This window comes from Coenobita brevimanus, chromosome 86 (assembly GCF_032717465.1).
Source record: "Coenobita brevimanus isolate Jiangsu-jjx chromosome 86, ASM3271746v2, whole genome shotgun sequence".
Lineage (NCBI taxonomy): Eukaryota > Metazoa > Arthropoda > Malacostraca > Decapoda > Coenobitidae > Coenobita > Coenobita brevimanus.
The window spans coordinates 22,119,165-22,138,535 of record NC_137039.1 but is presented as its reverse complement, the minus strand read 5'-3'; the positions used below and the strand labels follow the sequence as shown (position 1 = coordinate 22,138,535).

Below are 19,371 nucleotides of genomic sequence, written 5' to 3'. Positions count from 1 at the left end.
ATGCTCGTGGGGTCCCGTCTCTGTTTCTCAGTAAGTCAAATTTAGCTTTACACTTGTTTAAGTTTTTAGCCTGGACGATCTCTTTGTCCAGGCTGTTCCACAGGTCTATACATCTATAAGGAAAACTATATTTTTTGATATCTTTCAAGCAGCTTGGCTTCTTCAATTTCATTCCGTGTCCTCTTGTTACTCTCTTATCCCATATCTTCTTTGTCAATTTTATCTACTCCCATCATGGTCCTGCACACTGCAATCATGTCGCCTCTCTTTCTCCTTTCTTCTAAGGAAGGCAAATCCAGTTTTTCCAGCCTCTATCTGTACGACATCTGCCAGACTGGGGACCATTTTGGTTGCTGTTCTTTGTATTCTCTCAATCTTGTTTATATCTTTCTTTTTGTGTGGGGACCACACTACTGCTGCATGCTCTAACCTGGGGTGTATCATGGCCACTATCAATTTCTTCAACATCTCCTCATCCATATATTGAAAAGCTACTCTTATACTGTATTTCGGTTAGTCAGGAATTTATACGTCTCTCTAACTGTCTTGTTAATGTGTTTTTCTGGTGGCAAACTGTCCTGGACCTGCACTCCCAAATCTTTCTCTTCTCTCACTTTTGTGACTGGTTCATTACCCATCAAATAATTCAATGATGGCCTCTTGGTACTTTTTCCCATTTCCAAAATTTTACATTTTTTTGCATTGAATTTTATTTCCCACATCTGACTCCATTTGTGCATCCTATCCAGATCCTCCTGCAGCATTTTACAATCCTCCTCAACCTCTACCTTCCTCAAGATCTTTGCATCATCAGCAAACAGACTTGCATAACTGCATAACTGTATGTGTGTGTGCGCGTGTGTGTCCGAGGACCCGAGCCCAAAATGTCCAGGACTTGGGCGTCCAGGTCTTACAGGGATTACTGTATTCATATACATATATATATATACACAGTAAGATCTTACTATAACGGACTAATTGGGGCCCAAACCATTCCGAAAAATGCGAAATGCTGATAAATGCGACATCTGGACATCCCCCTGCTAATCCGGACTTCTTCCTATATATCAGACATTAGTCCGTATCACATGAATGGTTTTTAAACTGTTTTGACTAAGACTGCAGTGCTGTACTGTGTTATAACTTCACTACATTAAACAAATGGTATAATATATATAATAATACTGTACTGTACACTGATAAACATGTCTTTTATTTACTTTATTGTGGTGAATATAGCTGAAGTGATTAGGCAGTTCAGACAGCTTCTGGCTTTATCAGACTTTTTCCGATATATAGGAATTTAGTCCGGTAGCTCCTCAAGTCCGATAAAAGTGAATTTCAGACTACTGAAGTTCATTATATAGAGGTTTTACTGTACACATATATATCTATCTATCTATCTATTGCCAGACGCCTCAATCCCGTTTGGGGTGGCCACAAACAAATCGCCTCCAAGTCACCCTGTCCCCCGCCATTTCACTGCCCTGCTCCCAAATCACACCCCCCTCTCTCATATACCTCTCCACCCCATCCCTCCATCTCATCCTCGGCCTCCCCCTCCCTCTTCCCTCCTCCACCTCACTCACATACACTCTCTTCGTCAGTCTTTCACCCTCCATCCTCTCCACATGGCCAAACCACCTCAGTGTGCTCCTCATAACGCTTCCTATCACATCCACATCAACACCACAACGCTCCTTTATATCCTCATTCGTCAGCCTGTCTCTCCATGTGACTCCACAGGCTCCTCTTAAATAACTCATATCCACTGCTCTCACTCTTGACTTGTGCCCTTCCAACAACGTCCAAGCTTCACTTCCATACGTTAGAGTTGGTATCACAATACTGTCATGTAGTAACTTTTTCACTTCCATGCTCACTTCCCTGTTTCTTATCACTGCTTTCAAGGAACCAGCAACCTTTCTTCCCTGCTGTACCCTTTCAAGCACTTCACCCTCCAAACCTCCATCCTTACTCATCACACTGCCCAAATACTTAAACGTACTCACATTTTCCAATTCCTCACCATCTAACCTCGCTGTACATTCACTAACTTCACCTCTCTCAAAGACCATCACTTTACTCTTCCCTACATTCACCTTTAGGCTCCGTTTCTTACACACTCTCTCAAACTCATCCACCAAGCCTTGCAGCTCCCCTTCGTCTTCACTCAACAACACAGTATCATCTGCAAACAACAGTACAGGGAGTTTCCAAACACTATCCTCTCTCACCAGGGCCATTCCAACATCCACTACCCTACCTTGTACCTCTTTTATTACCCCATCCATGTACAGATTGAACAACCATAGAGACATGACACATCCCTGTTTCAAACCAACTTTCAAAGAGAAAAATTCATTTAGTTCACTATCCACATGCACTGCAGCCTTCACACCATCGTACATACTCTTCACAGCATTCAACAACTTCCCATCTACTCCACATATTCTTAACACTTTCCGCAATCCTTGTCTATCCACCCTGTCATATGCTTTCTCCAAATCCATGAAAGCCGCATACAACTTCTTTCCCTTCTCTAGAAACTTTTCCACTAAAGATCTAAGAATTAATATCTGATCTACACAACCTCTTCCCTTCCTAAAGCCTCCCTGTTCTTCTCCAACTAATTTCTCTGTTCTTTCTCTAACTCTGTCTATAAGTATCCTACCATACACTTTTCCTATTATACTAAGAAGACAAATGCCCCTATGATTACCACACACTTCTTTTTCCCCTTTTCCTTTGTACAAGGGAATAATTATACCTGACTTCCAATCCTCCGGGACTCTACCTTCCTCCCAGGCCAATCTGCACATCTTCCACATCCATTCTACTACTATCTCTCCCCCATGCTTCAGCATTTCACCACACACTCCATCAATTCCTGGGGCTTTCCCCGATTTGACTTTCTTCATTGCTTCCACAACTTCTATCCTACTGATTTCTTCCTGTCTTCTCACCTCCCTCCTTCTCCCAGCCATTACCCAGCCACTTATACTCGCATTACTTCCATCCTCTACGTTCAACAATTCCTTAAAGTGTTCTCTCCATATGCTCACTTTTTCTCCCTTCTCCACTAGTAATCTACCATTTTTATCTTTCACTCCCCTGCTAACTTCACTTCCACCCTGTCTTACTCTTTTCACTTCTCTCCAGAACATTTTCTTACAGTCCCTTCACTTTACACTCAAATTCCTTCCAAATTCCTCATCCACTCTCTTCTTACTCTCTCTTACTAATCTTTTCACCTCTCTCTTCCTTTCCACATATAACTCTCTCTTCTGCCTCTCAACTTCTTCCACGCCCCTATTTCTCACCCATTCATTGTATGCTTTCTTCTTTTGTGCCACAGCCTGTTTCACCTCTTCAGTCCACCACGCTGTTCCTTGCACCGCCCTCCGTCTTCTCTTCCTTCCACACACCACATCACATGCTGCACATATTTCTTCTGTAAATATCTTACACACACCTTCCATGTCTCCCATCTGCTCCAATTCATATTTGCCCAATCGTTCCTCCACTTCTCTCTTATACTCTGCCTTTTTCTCATCCTCTTGTAACCTTTCCACTCTCCTTGCAACTACTCCTTCCTCTCGTCTTTCCACTGTGTGTGTATATATATATATATATATATATACAGTGGTTTCTCGAATTTCAATGGGCATGGGTACCTAAAAATCACCGTGAAATTCAAACCATCGAAATTTAAACTGAACTTCTTATGGGAAAAATTAGTTTGGGTCCAGGGTTTCCGAACCTAACTACATAAAATCATGATTTTTTGCCCACACCCTCTGTAAACTTTACGAACTATAACTGTGGTTAAGTAACTGTAGTTCTGCATTGTATTGCCATAATGTCAGCAAGTGTATACTTGGTGTTTTTCTGCCCTTTCCTGTATTGTCATTTCTCCTTCGGCTGCAAGATTTAGAGGTGCCAGGCTGCCCTTGTCCATTACCACTGCTACCCAAAGAACCACTCTTGCTTGCCATCTTGAAACAGGCAAGTTACGACAAAAATACAAAGAAAATACATACAACCAAATTGCAGTAAAATGCATGTCCACACGTGGCAGGTACATGCTGAAAGTGCGGCACTTGTCTGGAGAGGGCTGGCTGCTGGCAGGACAGTCGCAAGATGGCTGTCGACAACAGAACATCACCTTGCACATGGCTTGTTGTTGTTGGTGCCTACCGCCATCCGGGAGCTCTTGTCCTTAAACAGCATGACTTTATTTTTTTTCTCAGTCTCTATTGTTCATTTCTATGTTGCTCCTTATATTCAAAATTACTGTACTTCTCTTCAATTCCGTATTCTGCCTACTGTATTTGTTACCACCTGTAATTCATTTTGTTTTAGTATTCCTATTATTGAATCTTTTCTTTAATTTCTCTTGTTATATCTTCGAGTTATTAAAGTATTGATTAGTTAATAATACTGTAAGTATATTTATAGAATGACGGGGAATAGTCCAGAGCGCGAATTGTCCTGTTCGGAAATTGTCCATGTTTTGACGGTGAATTATCTGACGGCGAATTGACTTGACAGTGAATTGTCTCGGAACCTTATCATCGTGTGCTCCACATATGAATAAATGATGCTGATTTTCATTCTCTTCTTGACACATGTCACATACGATGTTAGGTTAGGCTCATACTTTTCTTATAATTTTCCTTCACTTCTAGCATTTTGGTTTGCATCAAAAATATTATCTTTGCTTGTTTTGGTTGGAGTCTGGCCCTGAGTGCATCGAAATGCGCGTCTTTGCATCAAAACGTGAGGTAGGCAGACCACTCCAAAATGCATCGAAATTTGATTAATTGAATTCTAAACTGTCGAAATTCGAGAAACCACTGTATATATATACAGTAATCCCGCATTTTTTGCGGATTTTTTGTCTACGGTTTTGCCCTCTCGCGGATTTTCTTAGCATTAATAAGTTCAACAAAAATATCCTTGAATATACAGAAAAAAAAAAAAAATGAAATTCCCGCAGCTTCCAATTGTAGCGCGGTAAACTCACGCCACCCTCTGTCCCTTTCCCGTGGCCCCTCTGCCAGTGTTACCATATCTAGCATAATTTTATTCTTTTAGCATAATTTTGATCAAATTTTCGAGTCTGGAATATTTTTTAGCATATTAGAAGTTTTAGAATCATTCTAGCATAATTTAGAATGGAATGGAATATTTTTAGAATAATTTTATAAAAGCTACAAATCAGAGAGAGAGAGAGAGAGAGAGACGAATAGGGTAAGATGTTTGAATAGTTGGTTACTTTCAGTTTGGGCTTGGTTGGGTTGGATTAGGTTAGGTTAGGTTAGGTTGGATTAGGTTAGGTTAGGTTAGGTTGGATTAGGTTAGGTTAGGTTGTTAGGTTAGGTTCGGTTAGGTTAGGATAAGTTTGAGCTTTGTACACTACCCATGAAACCTAGGTTTTTCCGATGGATTTTGGTATGATTCATTCAATTTTCAGCTTCATTTCAGTCGGAAATGACCATTTTCTGTGTTTCCCCCCCTCCCTATAACCCCCGATTCCCCAAAGATCCCTCATTATTTCAGGGGGATGGGGGGGGTCATATCTCAAAAAATGGTTATTTCCGACGGAAATGATGCTCAAAATCGAACGAATCACATCAAAATCCATCAGAAAAACGTAAGTTTCGTGGGAAAAAGCAGTATGGGTAGATACCGATATTTATCCTCTTACTGTATGTAGGTTCATTTTAATATTTTCATAGTAAACAATATATAATTAATATGTTGCACGAATATGTATAGAATTTTATCATTTAGCTTCAAGTTAGCATAATTCATTTTTTACTTGGAACAAATATGCTCAATCTAGCATAATTTTTTCATTGCCCTAGCATAATTTCGTCGTTTGGATATGGCAACACTGCTCTCTGCCTCGCATTCTTCAGTCCACGCCTGACTGCCTTAAGTGGCTGTTGTGGTTGTAACCACACTATGATATGAGCCTCTTGCCTCCCACTTGCTTTCCACATGGCCCCAGGACGTAAGCCAGCCTCACCAAAGGCTAATAATACAATTAGTAAGAACTCCAAAGTGACAAAACGATCAAGTTATGACCTTAGCAGAGAAAATTGTGTCACTGGACAAGCTAAGAAATGACCGTGCGAGTGTTTGCTATCACCAGTTAATGCATCTTTTTATTTTATACTGTTTTGTTAATAAATGTGTAGATAATTGTGTATTACAGTACAGTGTTTACGTTTTTCCTTCATAATGGAGTATGTGCTTTCAATCTTGTACGAAGGTATTTTGGGATGAGTATGGAGGTTTCGGGACAATTTCGCGGTCACAACAAACACAAAACAATTCGCCTTCATTATTGAAGATAGCTATGGGTGACGCTAGAATATAATTCAAAGGCGACTACAGCAAGGAAGAAACAAGTTAATTATTGACTAAAGGTGCAATAAATAATATCCAGAACCTACGCTACTGAACATAGACTACTGGATCCCCCTGAAATATAGTTATTAAAGTATTGATTAATTAATAATAAGTATATTGATGAAAGTATTAATTAGTATATTTATAGAATGGCGGGGAATCGTCCAGGGTGCGAATTGTTCTAAAGGGGAATCGTCCATGTTTTGACGGGGAATTGTCTGACGGCGTATTGTCTCGCAATCAGTATGGACATGGACTGTGTGATGGGCAGCATGGTGGACACAAGTGCAAGTTTTCAATTGTTAATAGAGTATTCGCGGAATTGACTTTTCGCGGGGGTTACAAGAACGTAACTACCGCGAAATATGCGGGATTACTGTACACCCAACCCTCGGCTATCACGGGTTCCACTATAGCGTATCTCGCTATCACGCCTATATAAAAAACTACCCAAATACCTTTATCATGCACTAAATGCCTGCTATCGCGCACCGCAAATGTTCGAAAATTTCAAAAAGGCCAGGCTCCAGTGCTCTGCCCAGCCAACAAAAGCTTCACTCCATGATTGGTCGTGTGATGTCAGCGCCAGCCGAGCGCTGACTGACCCCCCGACCAAGTCTCCTGCCCGACAAACCATTCAAGTGCGTGCCCTCAGACTGTGAACAGTGATATCGAGAACAATAACCTTTTTTATTATATGACCATGGCCAATGTACCCCCTCCCTGTCCCCCTACCATCACCCAACATAATGCTGCGGCACCTGGCAGGGAAACAAAGAAGAGGCAGAACCTAAGTTATGCAGATAAACTGGAAATGTGAAACTTTTAGAGAATGGTGAGACCAAGCAAAGTGTGGGGAAGAAACATAACATCAATGAATCAACTGTGAGGGGGTATTTATAAGAATTGTGATCACATCATAAAACATGCTAATTTTTAGACTATTTTATATTTAATGTGGTACAAAAAAGGTATCTCAGGGGTAAATATTGAGGTCATGGCACCAATTAGAATTATTACCATAAGTTCTTCAATTCGACTATCACGATTTCGGCTATAGCGCAGCCATAGCGGGACCAATTGGGAGGGATAGTCGAGGGTTGAGTGTATATATATGTATGTATGTATGTATGTGTGTATATATATATATATATATATATATATATATATATATATATATATATATATATATATCATCTCATCTCATCAGCTGTTTGAGTGTCCACTGCAGGACCGGCCTATCCCAACCAAAGTGGGGACGATACAGCCAATGTATCTCTACCAAGTGGCTTAGGCTGTCTGGCTGAGATTGTATGTAGGGTGAGAAATGCTTGTAGGTGTATTGTAGTGTTGGAGTGGCTTTGGATGTGTGTGTAGCCTGTGAACCAAGTGTAATCGGCCCGCACAAGCCGACTGGGTGCAAAGCATACTTTATAGTATGTGACACTGGTTCAACCACAGCACCCTTGATGTCCGCCAATGCAGTACGTGGCCAGAAGAATGCTCCTAAAGAGTATTACCCTGGCGGGGCGCGAACCCTCATTCTTCAGTGTACGAAAACGCACACTTTACCACTGTACCACTGAGGCTCCATATATATATATATATATATATATATATATATATATATATATATATATATATGCAGTGTACCTCAATCCCTCATTTTTACACACACTCATTTATGACATCTATTCGCCTTCTTGGCCTACCATGCCTCCTCTCACCTTGATTTTCATTTTGATATACCCTTTTATCACTCTGTTAACACAACACATTACTATACCATCTTAGCATGCTCTTTTCAGCTCAGGTGTTCACAGACATTCTTACTTCATATCTTTCACAAATCTTATTACTCTATCCTGTCTACTCATCAGACTTATACCACAATATTTCTTGCACTCACTTCAATCACCATTATTTTAGTATTGGAGTAACCATATGACCAAATTTTGGCGCCTGGTGGTTTAGTGGGTAATTATTGCACTACAATTGGACTGAGCCGGTGAAGGTTTATATCCAAGGGGTGCTTGGTGTTTACTGCTCATGTAATGCCACTCAGGGATGAGTGAGGCTGGTCACTCTCATCTTAAATGTCAGGACCAACTGCCTAGCCCGGGACTACTACACTCCTCATGGGGCAACGTAGGATTGGATGATGGATGGATGAACAATCACAACCTTCTTCCACCTGTGTCAATGTAAACAAAATAGCTAATCTACTAATCTAATTCAGCTTACAAAGCAAGACTGCTATGAAAAGGTTAGTGTAGGGTGGCTGACCTCTGCAATGCCATCAAGAGCAGTCCTGAGAGTGATATCTGGCTGAATACTGAGTTGTTCCAGCCGGGTTCTGAGAGCGGCAGTGTGATGGGAAAGGTTCATGGCACAACCCAGACACACTGCTGCCAGGTCCTCCACATTCAAAGCCTGTAAAGAGAAACACCACAGACTAGTTTTCAAGTCCTTGAGGATCAGCTTCTACAATCATTAACATAACAGGACATGAAAATAAGTCTCTGTACTGCAAAGAAAGACCTTATCAGATGATGACAGGGACCTTTTAAAACTGGACATATTACAGTATGAACCAACACAACAGAATTAATTTTCGTTTCTGCACAGAGATAACAAAAAAATATACAGTATGATGCTGTAATACTTTCAACATGACCATGATCATCTTAACTTTGTCCACTGTTCCTGTGAAATTGGATGGTGAGGTTGGATGGTGAGGATATGGAGAATGTGAGTGCATTCAAGTACTTGGGTAGTGTGATGAGTAAGGATGGAACTTTGGGGGATGAAGTGCATGAAAGGGTACAGCAGGGAAGGAAGGTTGTTGGTACACTGAAAGCAGTGATGAGAAATAGGGAGGTGAGTATGGAAGTTAAGAAGTCACTGCATGATAGTATTGTGATCCCTACCCTGACATATGGAAGCGAGGCATGGACCTTGCAAGAGGGGAACAAGTTAAGAGTGAGAGCAGTAGAAATGAGTTACTTGAGAGGAGCATGTGGAGTGACGTGGAGGGACAGGTTGATGAATGAAGAAGTGAAGGAATGCTGTGGGGTGGATGTGGATGTGGTTGAGAAGATTAGGAGAAATACACTGAGGTGGTTTGGACATGTGAAGAGAATGGAGAATGAAAGACTGACTAAGAGGGTGTATGTAGGTGAGATGGAGGGAGGGAGAGGTAGACCGAGGATGATGTGGAGGGATGGAATTGAGAGGTATATGAGGGAGGGGGGGGTGAGTTGGGGGGAGGGTAGTCAAATGGTGGGTGACAGAGCGACTTGGAGGCGTTTTGTCTGCGGCCACCCTTTGCGGGATTAGGGCGTCGGGCTATAGATAGATAGACAGATAGTTCTTAAGCACTTCTGTATCTTTAACTCAACTAAAGAGGATTCAAAGGGGCTGGAGTCCCCCCCTCATTCCCCTTTGTATATTCACAATGTGATGTTGGAACTCTGTTACCCAACTTGTTGCAAGTAGCTGTTACTCATGTAACACAAACACTAACGAGGCTGTATCTGTGACTCTCTTCTCTGATTACCCCTTCAACCTGAGGATGCCTTCAAACAATTTTATTCAGCTCAAGAAGAACTCTTGATGGGAAAGGGTTAATGAAGCAGCTATCCAACCTTCAATTATCTAATTTATGAAGTTTTTCCCAAGCTTAATCAAAGTGACTGAAGACAGCAAATACTGCATATATTTTCTAAAACTTCATTTTATGACACAAGTCATGGGTTACATTTATTCTCATCAATAACAGATTTTTTAAAACCCAGTACTTTCCAATATAAATTATAGATTTAAAGAAATCTTCTTAAAATCTACAATGAGTTATCACTGTAATACAATTATGTTACTGTATAACTTTAGGATTTGCTTTGACTGGAATGTTAAAAGACTTCTGATTCATGGATTGTTACATGAATGCCAATTCAGAACTTAGCTAGACTTATTTTGAGCATGAATAGCTTTATCAGTATCACAATACTTTTACTTCATTAAGAAAAACAGAGAATCTTGAATTGCACTACAAACAATACCTAATACAATCATTTAGTCAAGCAACCTCCCATCTCCTAGCAATGCAATAAATAAAGTAGCAGAGTTTTCTCCAAGATTACTAGTGACTCTGACTACCTGAACATCAATCCAGTAATATATGTAAATGAGTATCACAATTCACTAATAGTTGATAAACCAATGAAACTTACCTGTTCCTGAGATTTATAACAACATTTAGTGCCTTTATACGAGGTGCTATCCAAAACTTTCCGGACTGGGATCACGACTCCTAAATGGGTTGTAGTAGTGTGATGCGCCTCTAGGTGGCAGTACTAACATGAACTGTGAGTCAGTGTGCCATGCAGCGCAGAGATAGGCTGACGTGGGGATTAGTGACATTCATTTGTTTGCTGTCATGCATGTGTCTGGCAATTTTCGAGATGGATATAAAAAGGGTACATTGAATTTGCATCAAATTTTGTGCAAATCTCAGGAAAAATGCAACAGAGACCCTGGCAATGATTCAGTAAGTGTTTGAACCCTGGTAATGATTCAATGGGTGTTTGATGAGCAAAATCTTAGTTGGACAGCCTCACCAGGACCCACAAAGGCCAGACATGTGAAAAGCAATGTCAAGAGCATGCTGATAAATTTCTTTGACATCAAAGGGATTGTGCACAAAGAATTCATCCCTGCTGGCCACTGTCAATTCCAACTTCTACTGTGATGTCTTGCAGCAACTGTGTGAAGATGTGAGGAGCCGAAGCTCCAACCTTTGGTGAGACAACTAGCTGCTGCACCATGACAATGTCCCGGCTCACAGTGTGCTCAACACCCAGCAGTTTTTGGCCAAGAACAACATGGCTATTGTCCCCCATCCTCCTTACTTGCTGGATTTGGCCCCTGTGACTTCTTTCTGTTTCTAAAAATGAAGATTAAGCTGAAAAGGTGTTGTTTTGATACCAATGAGGACATCCAGGCAGAATAGTTGGCAGTTCTTGAAGCCCTCGTTGAAAAGGACTCCCAGGGAGCATTCCAGCAATGGAGGGAGCGCTGGGACCAGCGTATCAATGCACAAGGAAACTACTTCAAGGGTGATGGCAGCCAATAGGAGCTATGGTGAGGTTTCAGTTTTATACAGCATTAGTCCAGAAAACTTTGGACAGCATCTCGTATAATTCACTACAGTCTTACATTTTTTTATTTTTTTTTTATTTTTATGTGTCCAACTCTGGGGATAGGCTTCACAGCCTGCTCCCAAGGCCCAGTATTCCTCCTTCATATCATACACCTCCACATGTCACCACTTTGGCACTAACACCCACCGTCCTTGAATGCATGCTAGGGCCGTCTCATACAGGACTGGTGCGTTGGTATTAGCGGGGGTATTTTTACATGTCGGAAAGTCTTCTGCTAGATCAGTATAGTCTGCTCTTATGAAATTCAAATCCTTAAACTGTTCCCTGCCCCAGCTGGGATTTGAACCTGGGTCCGGTATGACTGCAGGCGACCACTCTACCGATTGAGCCACCGCCTCCCTACCTGTAGTTAACCAAAGCAGCATTTTACTGATACAAACTATTTTCCTTACTTCAGACTGATTATCTAGGGAAGGTTTTGTGTCTGAAATTTCATCCTCGCTATCATCTGAAGACTGTTCCTGCGGGGTTACTCTTTGCTCCACTCTTGGCCTTATTCCTCCTGCAGGCACTGACTGGGTTCGCACAATGGACAGCTCCTTCATTGTTGACCCTCCAACTGGCTTGTCACTTTGTCCAGGGACAGAAGTGAAGGAAACTGTGGGAGTAGCTTTCATAAGTTCTAAGTGTTCCTTATCTGGGCAGGAGAAAGGTAAGGTACAGTCATTAGAATTTAATCAAACACCTCCATGCTAAACTCAAAATACTAAGATGCTCAAGTAATTTATATCACAAGCAAAAAGCTTCTCCAAAAACTATTTGGGCAGCTCTGTACATACAAAAACCAACCTTTAAGCAATGATCTTTCATCAATTATCATCATCATCATCATCATCATCATCACCATCACCAATCATCATCATTCAATCAATCATTCTCATCATCAATCAGGGTTGGAAAAAACCACCGTTTTTTTTTTTTTTTAAATAAAAAAAATCGTTTTTTTTATTTAAATCAGATTTTTTAAAAATCTGTGAGTTTTTCCCCCAACCTTGTTTGTGCCTTTGGGAATTCTGTCAGAAGAGTACCATACTGGGTCTTTTTTTTCCTCCTACTTGCTGCAATGCATCCATTAGGCATGATTATATATCACTGTTCAAATCAAGAGACTTACAAAATTGAAAATAATAAATGGGAATGGGAAATGGAAGTAAGGCAGTGCACCACAGGCTAGCACTTCTTGGTATGGGGAAGGTTACACACACTCAGGGTTGGAAAAAATGGCATATATATATATATATATATATATATATATATATATATATATATATATATATATTTATATATAAAGTGGGCAATGAGAAAGCTTGGCTTGGAGAAGTGGTTGGTTAGGGTGGTTATGGCTATGTATGTGGGTGCTCACACCCAGATAAGAGTGAATGGAGATTTGAGTGATGGGTTTTCCGTGAATGTTGGTGTGCATCAGGGTTCAATTTTGAGTCCCATGTTGTTTATCATGGTACTTGAAGCCCTTTCACGTGACTTTAGAAATGGACTCCCGTGGGAGTTGTATGCTGATGATTTGGTGTTGATTGCAGAGAATGAAAGGGAGGCAGAGGAAAGGTTTAGGAAATGAAGAGATGGTATGGGGCACAAGGGCTTAAAGGTAAATGCAGATAAAACAAAAGTGATGATATCTAGGGTTGGTGGCGGTACTGTCAAAGACGAGGGAGAGTAGTCATGTGCAGTTTGCCACAAGAGCGTGGGAAGTAATTCCATCTTGTGCGGTGTTTGTGACAAATAGGTGCATAAGAGATGTAGTGGTATCAGAGGTAGACTGCGAGATAATGCTGATTTTATGTGTATGGCGTGTAGGGGAGAGCAGGTGGAGATTGTCAGACGTGAAAGAATTGAACTTGCCGGTGAATCTCATGAGTGTGTGGAAGAGTTTTGTTATTTGGGAGACATGTTGTGTGCTGGAGGTGGGGCTGGAGCTAGCTCTGTGGCTAGGGTGAGAAGTGGTTGGAAGAAGTTCAGGGAGTTCTTGCCTCTCCTGACACTGAGAGGACTCTCCCTACGTGCTAAGGGGTCTTGTATACAGCATGTGTTAGGAGAGTAATGCTGTATGGTTGTGAGACCTGGGCAGTGAAGGAGGAGGATATTCGCCGGCTCAGACATACAGAAATGACAATGATTAGGTGGATGTGTAGTGCGTCCCTGCGTCCAAGGTCTAGGGGGGCTGGGTTCACGATGGAAGAGATGAGAGGTAGGATGGGTGATGAGGAGAGGTAGATTGAGATGGTTTAGACATGTGGAGAGGATAGGGGAAAGATAATTGGGTGCGGAAGGTGAGAAGTGTTAATATTGGGGGTGGTGTTACGAGGGGTAGACTGAGAAAGACATGGGACGAGGTCATTAAGTGTGACCTCAGGGTTAAGGGACTGAACAGGGAGGCTGCAATGGATCGTGCAGCATGGAGAGCCGCCATTAGGTGACCAAGGCCGACACCTGCAAGCATGTTGGAGCCTGTAACCCCCCTCATCTCGACATTTTCTGGGCAGTGGTAAGCCCCAGTCCCGACATTTTTGGACCTTTTTTTTTTTGGCTCAAACATCCGCTTTTGGTGAGAAACATCGAAAATTCATAGAGAAATCGCTCACCTAGGTTTAAAATACTCGATCCAGGTAGGAGTACCTTCTTATCTTACAGGGTTTTCTATCAGGCTGGCTGCAAAGAAAACGAGTTCTATGGAAGGATAACTATTCCACACCACTCATAAACGGTATTTATTTATTTATTTGGTACGAATTTATATGTAGTACGAGAGTATATTGGTTTTCAAACGGTAATATAGGCATTATAAGCATTGTTTCACTCACTAACTCATCATCATTCCTGACCTTTTTTTGCCACATTACCTGATCATCATTTCTGACTGTTTCTTCCTCTAATGTTTGTCCTCCACATTGTCATCGATTGGGGAATCACTCTGGCCCTGAATTTCATACTGTGGCACGACATGGCTTTATTGGCCAGGTCACTGATAACAGGTGAATTGCTGAGAAAAGGGCATGCAGGGGGGGGAGGAGGTCATGCTGGGTAAGGCATTGTCCCTGCCTGGCATCTTGTAGAGGAAGGTGTCCCGTGTATATGTGCCAAAAATCACTCGCAAAACTTGAAAATTGTGCAAATTAGGGACCTTGCAATGTTGCCGCGTTAATTTACGTCTCCGGGATATGAGTGTATATCATGGGAGGACGTGAATTCACGTCTCCGGGACGGGGCAGGTTAAAAACGAAACAGTACAGTACAGTCCCAGTTAACCGGGTGGCTTGGGGAATTTACCTTCCCGGTTACAGATTTTTCCCGTATTTCTGATTTTCAAGTCAAATCTATACAAAGGCTATCACAGCAGTAAATACAGTTCAGGTACTCACCAGTCACATTAGGGGTTACACTAAGAGATTCCACCTGAAAAACTGCCTTGTAAACACACACCATGGTCATAACGGACGTGCGTGCAATGTCTAGCAATTTGCAGTACTGCAAATTGCACCAGTCCATTGTTTACCGAATTACTGTATTCATTATATGTACTGTACTCATAAAAATTGAAAAATAAAATAAAGAAATAAAAGCTTGAACATTTATTAGTGAACTGATGATGTGATAAGACTGCACTGTAGAATTATCACGACACCTGTGCCCCCACGTGAGTTTGTTTACGTTTCCGACTGTTCTTCTTCTTCCCCACTTGACCTCCATCACTCCACCCCTCACCCGCCACTCAGCTATTTTGCAGAAAATAAAATAAATGATGTATGCATGAAATGCAGGCATATTATTTATTTATTTTTCTTCCAACAAAGTAAACTTTCATTCTTATTAACATTTATATTCAGCCATTAGTGTTTTATAATGTTCGCCTTTATCAAGTCTGTTGCATATGTCCAGCTTCTGTTTCAAGGTAAGCACAATACGCTTACGTTTAGTTTGCACTTTAGGCATTTTGGAGTGTACAAATTACCGTCTATCGGTGGAACACAATAGCAAGAGAGCTTGTTTACTGTCTGGTGGCAAAAAGCAGACTGGTGATTTTTGGAGGGTGTGGAGAATGACTGAATTCAAGTAGGGGAAAGAGGGGGAGAGGAGGGGTGGTTAAGAGGATTTGCTAGGGATTTACATTAGCCGGAAATGCTTTCACCTCGCTTTGTCTGACTTCACCCAGCCTCGCGTGACACGATCAAATGGCGGTTTGGCGGTCCATTCAAATTGGCGCACAGTTATAAGTTACTGACATTTTTTCCCGCCCTTGAATTTTCCCGTTGTTCTGAGTATTCCGTTTGTCTGGATACCGGATAGCTGGGATTGTACTGTGTATACATACAGATATATATATATATATATATATATATATATATATATGTCCTAAACCTCCCCAAATGAGTCCTAAAACAAGTTTCTAGCTAACCTAAACCCCCAAATAGCTTTAAAACAAACTAAACTAAGTCCAAAAGCAGTTTATAACTCACCTAAACCCAAAACAAGAATCTGAAAGTAAAAAATAAGTCTGGAAATAATCAAACTTAGTAAACTGTACCCCAAAATGACAATGTTCACCCCACTCATGACTAAAACACATTAATCCAAGTCTAAAAACAGTTTATAACCAACCTAAACACAAAATTTAGGTCTAAAATACAATCAAAATCAGTTTTAAAAAAAACATGATAATACCAGGGTTTGGCCATCGTTCAATGGAGAAGGGTGGTATTTCTACCCCCATCGCTATGCCGGGGTATCACATCTAGGGGTATCGTATCTCGGGGTCTGCCTGTATATAAGGAACGGTCCTTGACTACTAGTGTGTTAAATCCCACCTCAGGGATTAAAGCAGGTGTATTTTTCCCTCTATGCACTAACTCTCATCTGGTCTGGCCTGAATTGCCTTATGATCAAAATGTTATGTACATTTATATTGTTTCATTTTATGGCTAACGTCCAGCCTCGCATCTCTCCACCTCTACGACGGACAGGTAGCACCAGACCAGCAACAAACTCTCATCCCTTTTCTGTCCAGCTCTCTAATGCAAGAGTTAACCGTTACTTCCCGTCCTTCATTTATGCAACTGGTCAACTCTGGAACTGACTCTCTCTCTCTGTATTTCCTACTTCCTATGATCTTCAGTCTTTCAATGCAGTGTGTCCAGGCATTTGAAAGTGAATGGATCTTGAATTTGGCTCTCTGTTGTACTGCTTTTGTTTTTTCTTGGAAGGAATGGTGTGTGGGCTCCTGGCCTTTGGTTCCTTCTTCCTTGCATTAAAAAAAAAAAAAGAGAGAGAGAGAGAGAGAGAGAGAGAGAGAGAAAGAGGCGGAAAGAATATTTTGAAAGCATGATGAATGGGAATCCTGAAGGAATCCTGAGAGCAGAGCTGCTGTAAACATGATTGGTTTTGGGGTTATGCAGAGAAGGAATGCAGTGCCAGGAAAAGTGACACTCACACAAGTGAAGAATGCTATAAAGCAGCTGAAAAATTGGAAAGCAGCTGGGGCTGATGAGGTGTATGCAGAAATCATTAAGTGTAGTGAAAAGAACGGAATAAGTGCCCACTGGAGATTTGTAAGAAGGCATGGATGAGTGAAACTGTACCAGGAGAGTGGAAAAAGGCGTGATTGTACCCTTGTACAAAAACAAAGGTAAGCACAGTGAGTGCAAGAATTATCATGGCATAAGTCTATTGAGTGTGGTAGGGAAGGTATATGGAAGAATTATTATAGAGAAAGTAAGAGAGATATCAGAGGTGCTAATGATGAACAGTATGGCTTAGGAGTGGCAGAGGATATGTGGATCATATATTTGCAGTAAGACAGATGGGGAGAAAGCTTGTGAGAGGGACTATTCGGTGTGTATGACATTCATAGATCTAGAAAAAGCATACGACAAGGTAGACTGAGAAGGACTGTGGAAGGTTTTGTGCATGGACGGTGCAGATGGTAGGCTGCTAGGTGCCGTCAAAAATATTTACGATGGTAGTGAGGCATGTGTACAGGTAAATGGGCATCTATGTGAATGGTTCACGATCAGTGTGGGTGGGTGACAAGGCTGTGTGAAGACCTCATGGTTATTCAATATCTATATGGACGGGGTGATAAAATAAGTAAAAACACGAGTAATGGAGAGAGAGATGGTATTGGTAATGGATGGATGTAATATCTCAAATTTGTTGTATGCTGATGATGCAGTACTACTTGCAAATACAGGACAAGAAACTGGTAGACTAGTGCAAAGTTTAACTAATGTCTGTGAGCATCATGCCTTGAGAGTAAATGTAGAAATGAGGAGTGATGGCTATTGAGAAAGAGGGTGACTCCCAATGTGATGGTACAGTGAATGGAGAAAGACTGCAACTGGTGAGAGAGTTCAAATACCTGGGTACAGTGATAGAACAAAGAGGAAAATGTGCAAAAGAAGTGGAAAGTAGTGTGACATAAGGAAGGAAAGTAGCTGGTGCTATGAAGGTGTGAGTGTTGCAGCTGCACAAGGTTTACATGAAGGGGTGTTAGTGCCAACTTTAACATATGGATATAAGACTACGGTGTGTCACGAAAATGAAAAGTCAGGAGTGTGAGCAGTGGAGATGGGACTGCTGAGGAATGTATGTGGTGTACAGAGAGTGGACAGGACACGAAATAATGTGATTCATGATGGATGCGGAGTGAGGAAGTCTGTGGACACCAGAATCGAGGAGAGTGTACTGAGATGGTATGGTCATGTGGAGATAATGGATAACAATAAAGTTGTGAAAAAAGGTGTATCTGAGTGAATTTGAAGGTGGGAGGAGGCAAGGTGGGCCAAGGAAAGGGTGGGGAGATATGGTGAATGAGTGAGTGAGGAAGAGAGGTATGAAAGTTGTGAGGCTACTGGACTGACAAGAGATCAAGCTGGCTGGATGAATATTGTGAGAAGAAGTGCATGATCAGGGATCTGGCACCCCTTTTTAACATGACAGCACCTGGATGGGCTCTATCGGATATGTCTATGTGAAGCTACAGAATGCGGTGAATGTTTATGGCGTATCAGATAAAGCCAGGATTCTGGGGGCTTGAATGATGAGTGAATGGAAACATGGCCCATTGAACTGGGCACTCTTAGGCTGTCTGGACATTGCTACTTCTCACATTGCTACTTCTCTGCCGTAGGATGGGAAACGAGGTCTGGATGATGATGTAACTATTAATTTCTGATGACAGCATATGAATGTGAGCAGTAATATGCAGTGAAACAGTGAAAAAGTGTTGATATGTTGATATTATCAACACTTTTTCACTGTTTTACAGCATATTTGAACACTTTTCTACACATATAAAAAACAGGTAGCCTATAATGGGTAATACAAGGTACTTTAGTTAACTGCTGTACAGTCTAACCAGTATACTGCAATTTGCCAGACTTTCTGGGATACCATGGTAAAGCATTGACCTAGGGTACTGCACAAGTGGAGCCAATGCAAGCAGAACCCACACATGTGGAGATCCATATCTCATTATAAAAATCTAATGTGTTAGCTAACCCTCTTGCATAACCTGAACTTGCTGGCTAAAGACTTTTAATTACCTCAACTAGACTACAGATATGCTTCCTAATGGCACTGCCTATTGTACAGAGGCAAAACAGACATAAGGCTGTAACATCAAGGAGGTTTAAATGATTCAAAAGGGGAGGAAAACTGACCATGAAGACCTGAATTTGCCTACTAAATGCTCTCTAAGTAAAAGCAAAACTTA

The 19,371-nt window shown here is 41.4% G+C and overlaps 1 protein-coding gene across 1 annotated transcript in view; it reads right to left on the bottom strand.

Annotated features, from left to right (window-relative positions):
* The window catches only part of TBC1D5 (TBC1 domain family member 5), a 119,566-nt gene that overhangs the window by 15,465 nt on the left and 84,730 nt on the right, over positions 1-19,371 (bottom strand). Inside the window, exons 14-15 of the mRNA XM_080280835.1 lie at positions 12,038-12,243; positions 8,710-8,856 (exon numbers count right to left, since the gene is read on the bottom strand). Coding sequence (XP_080136961.1) covers positions 8,710-8,856; positions 12,038-12,243 — 353 coding nt within the window. The remainder of the gene's footprint in view (positions 1-8,709; positions 8,857-12,037; positions 12,244-19,371) is intronic.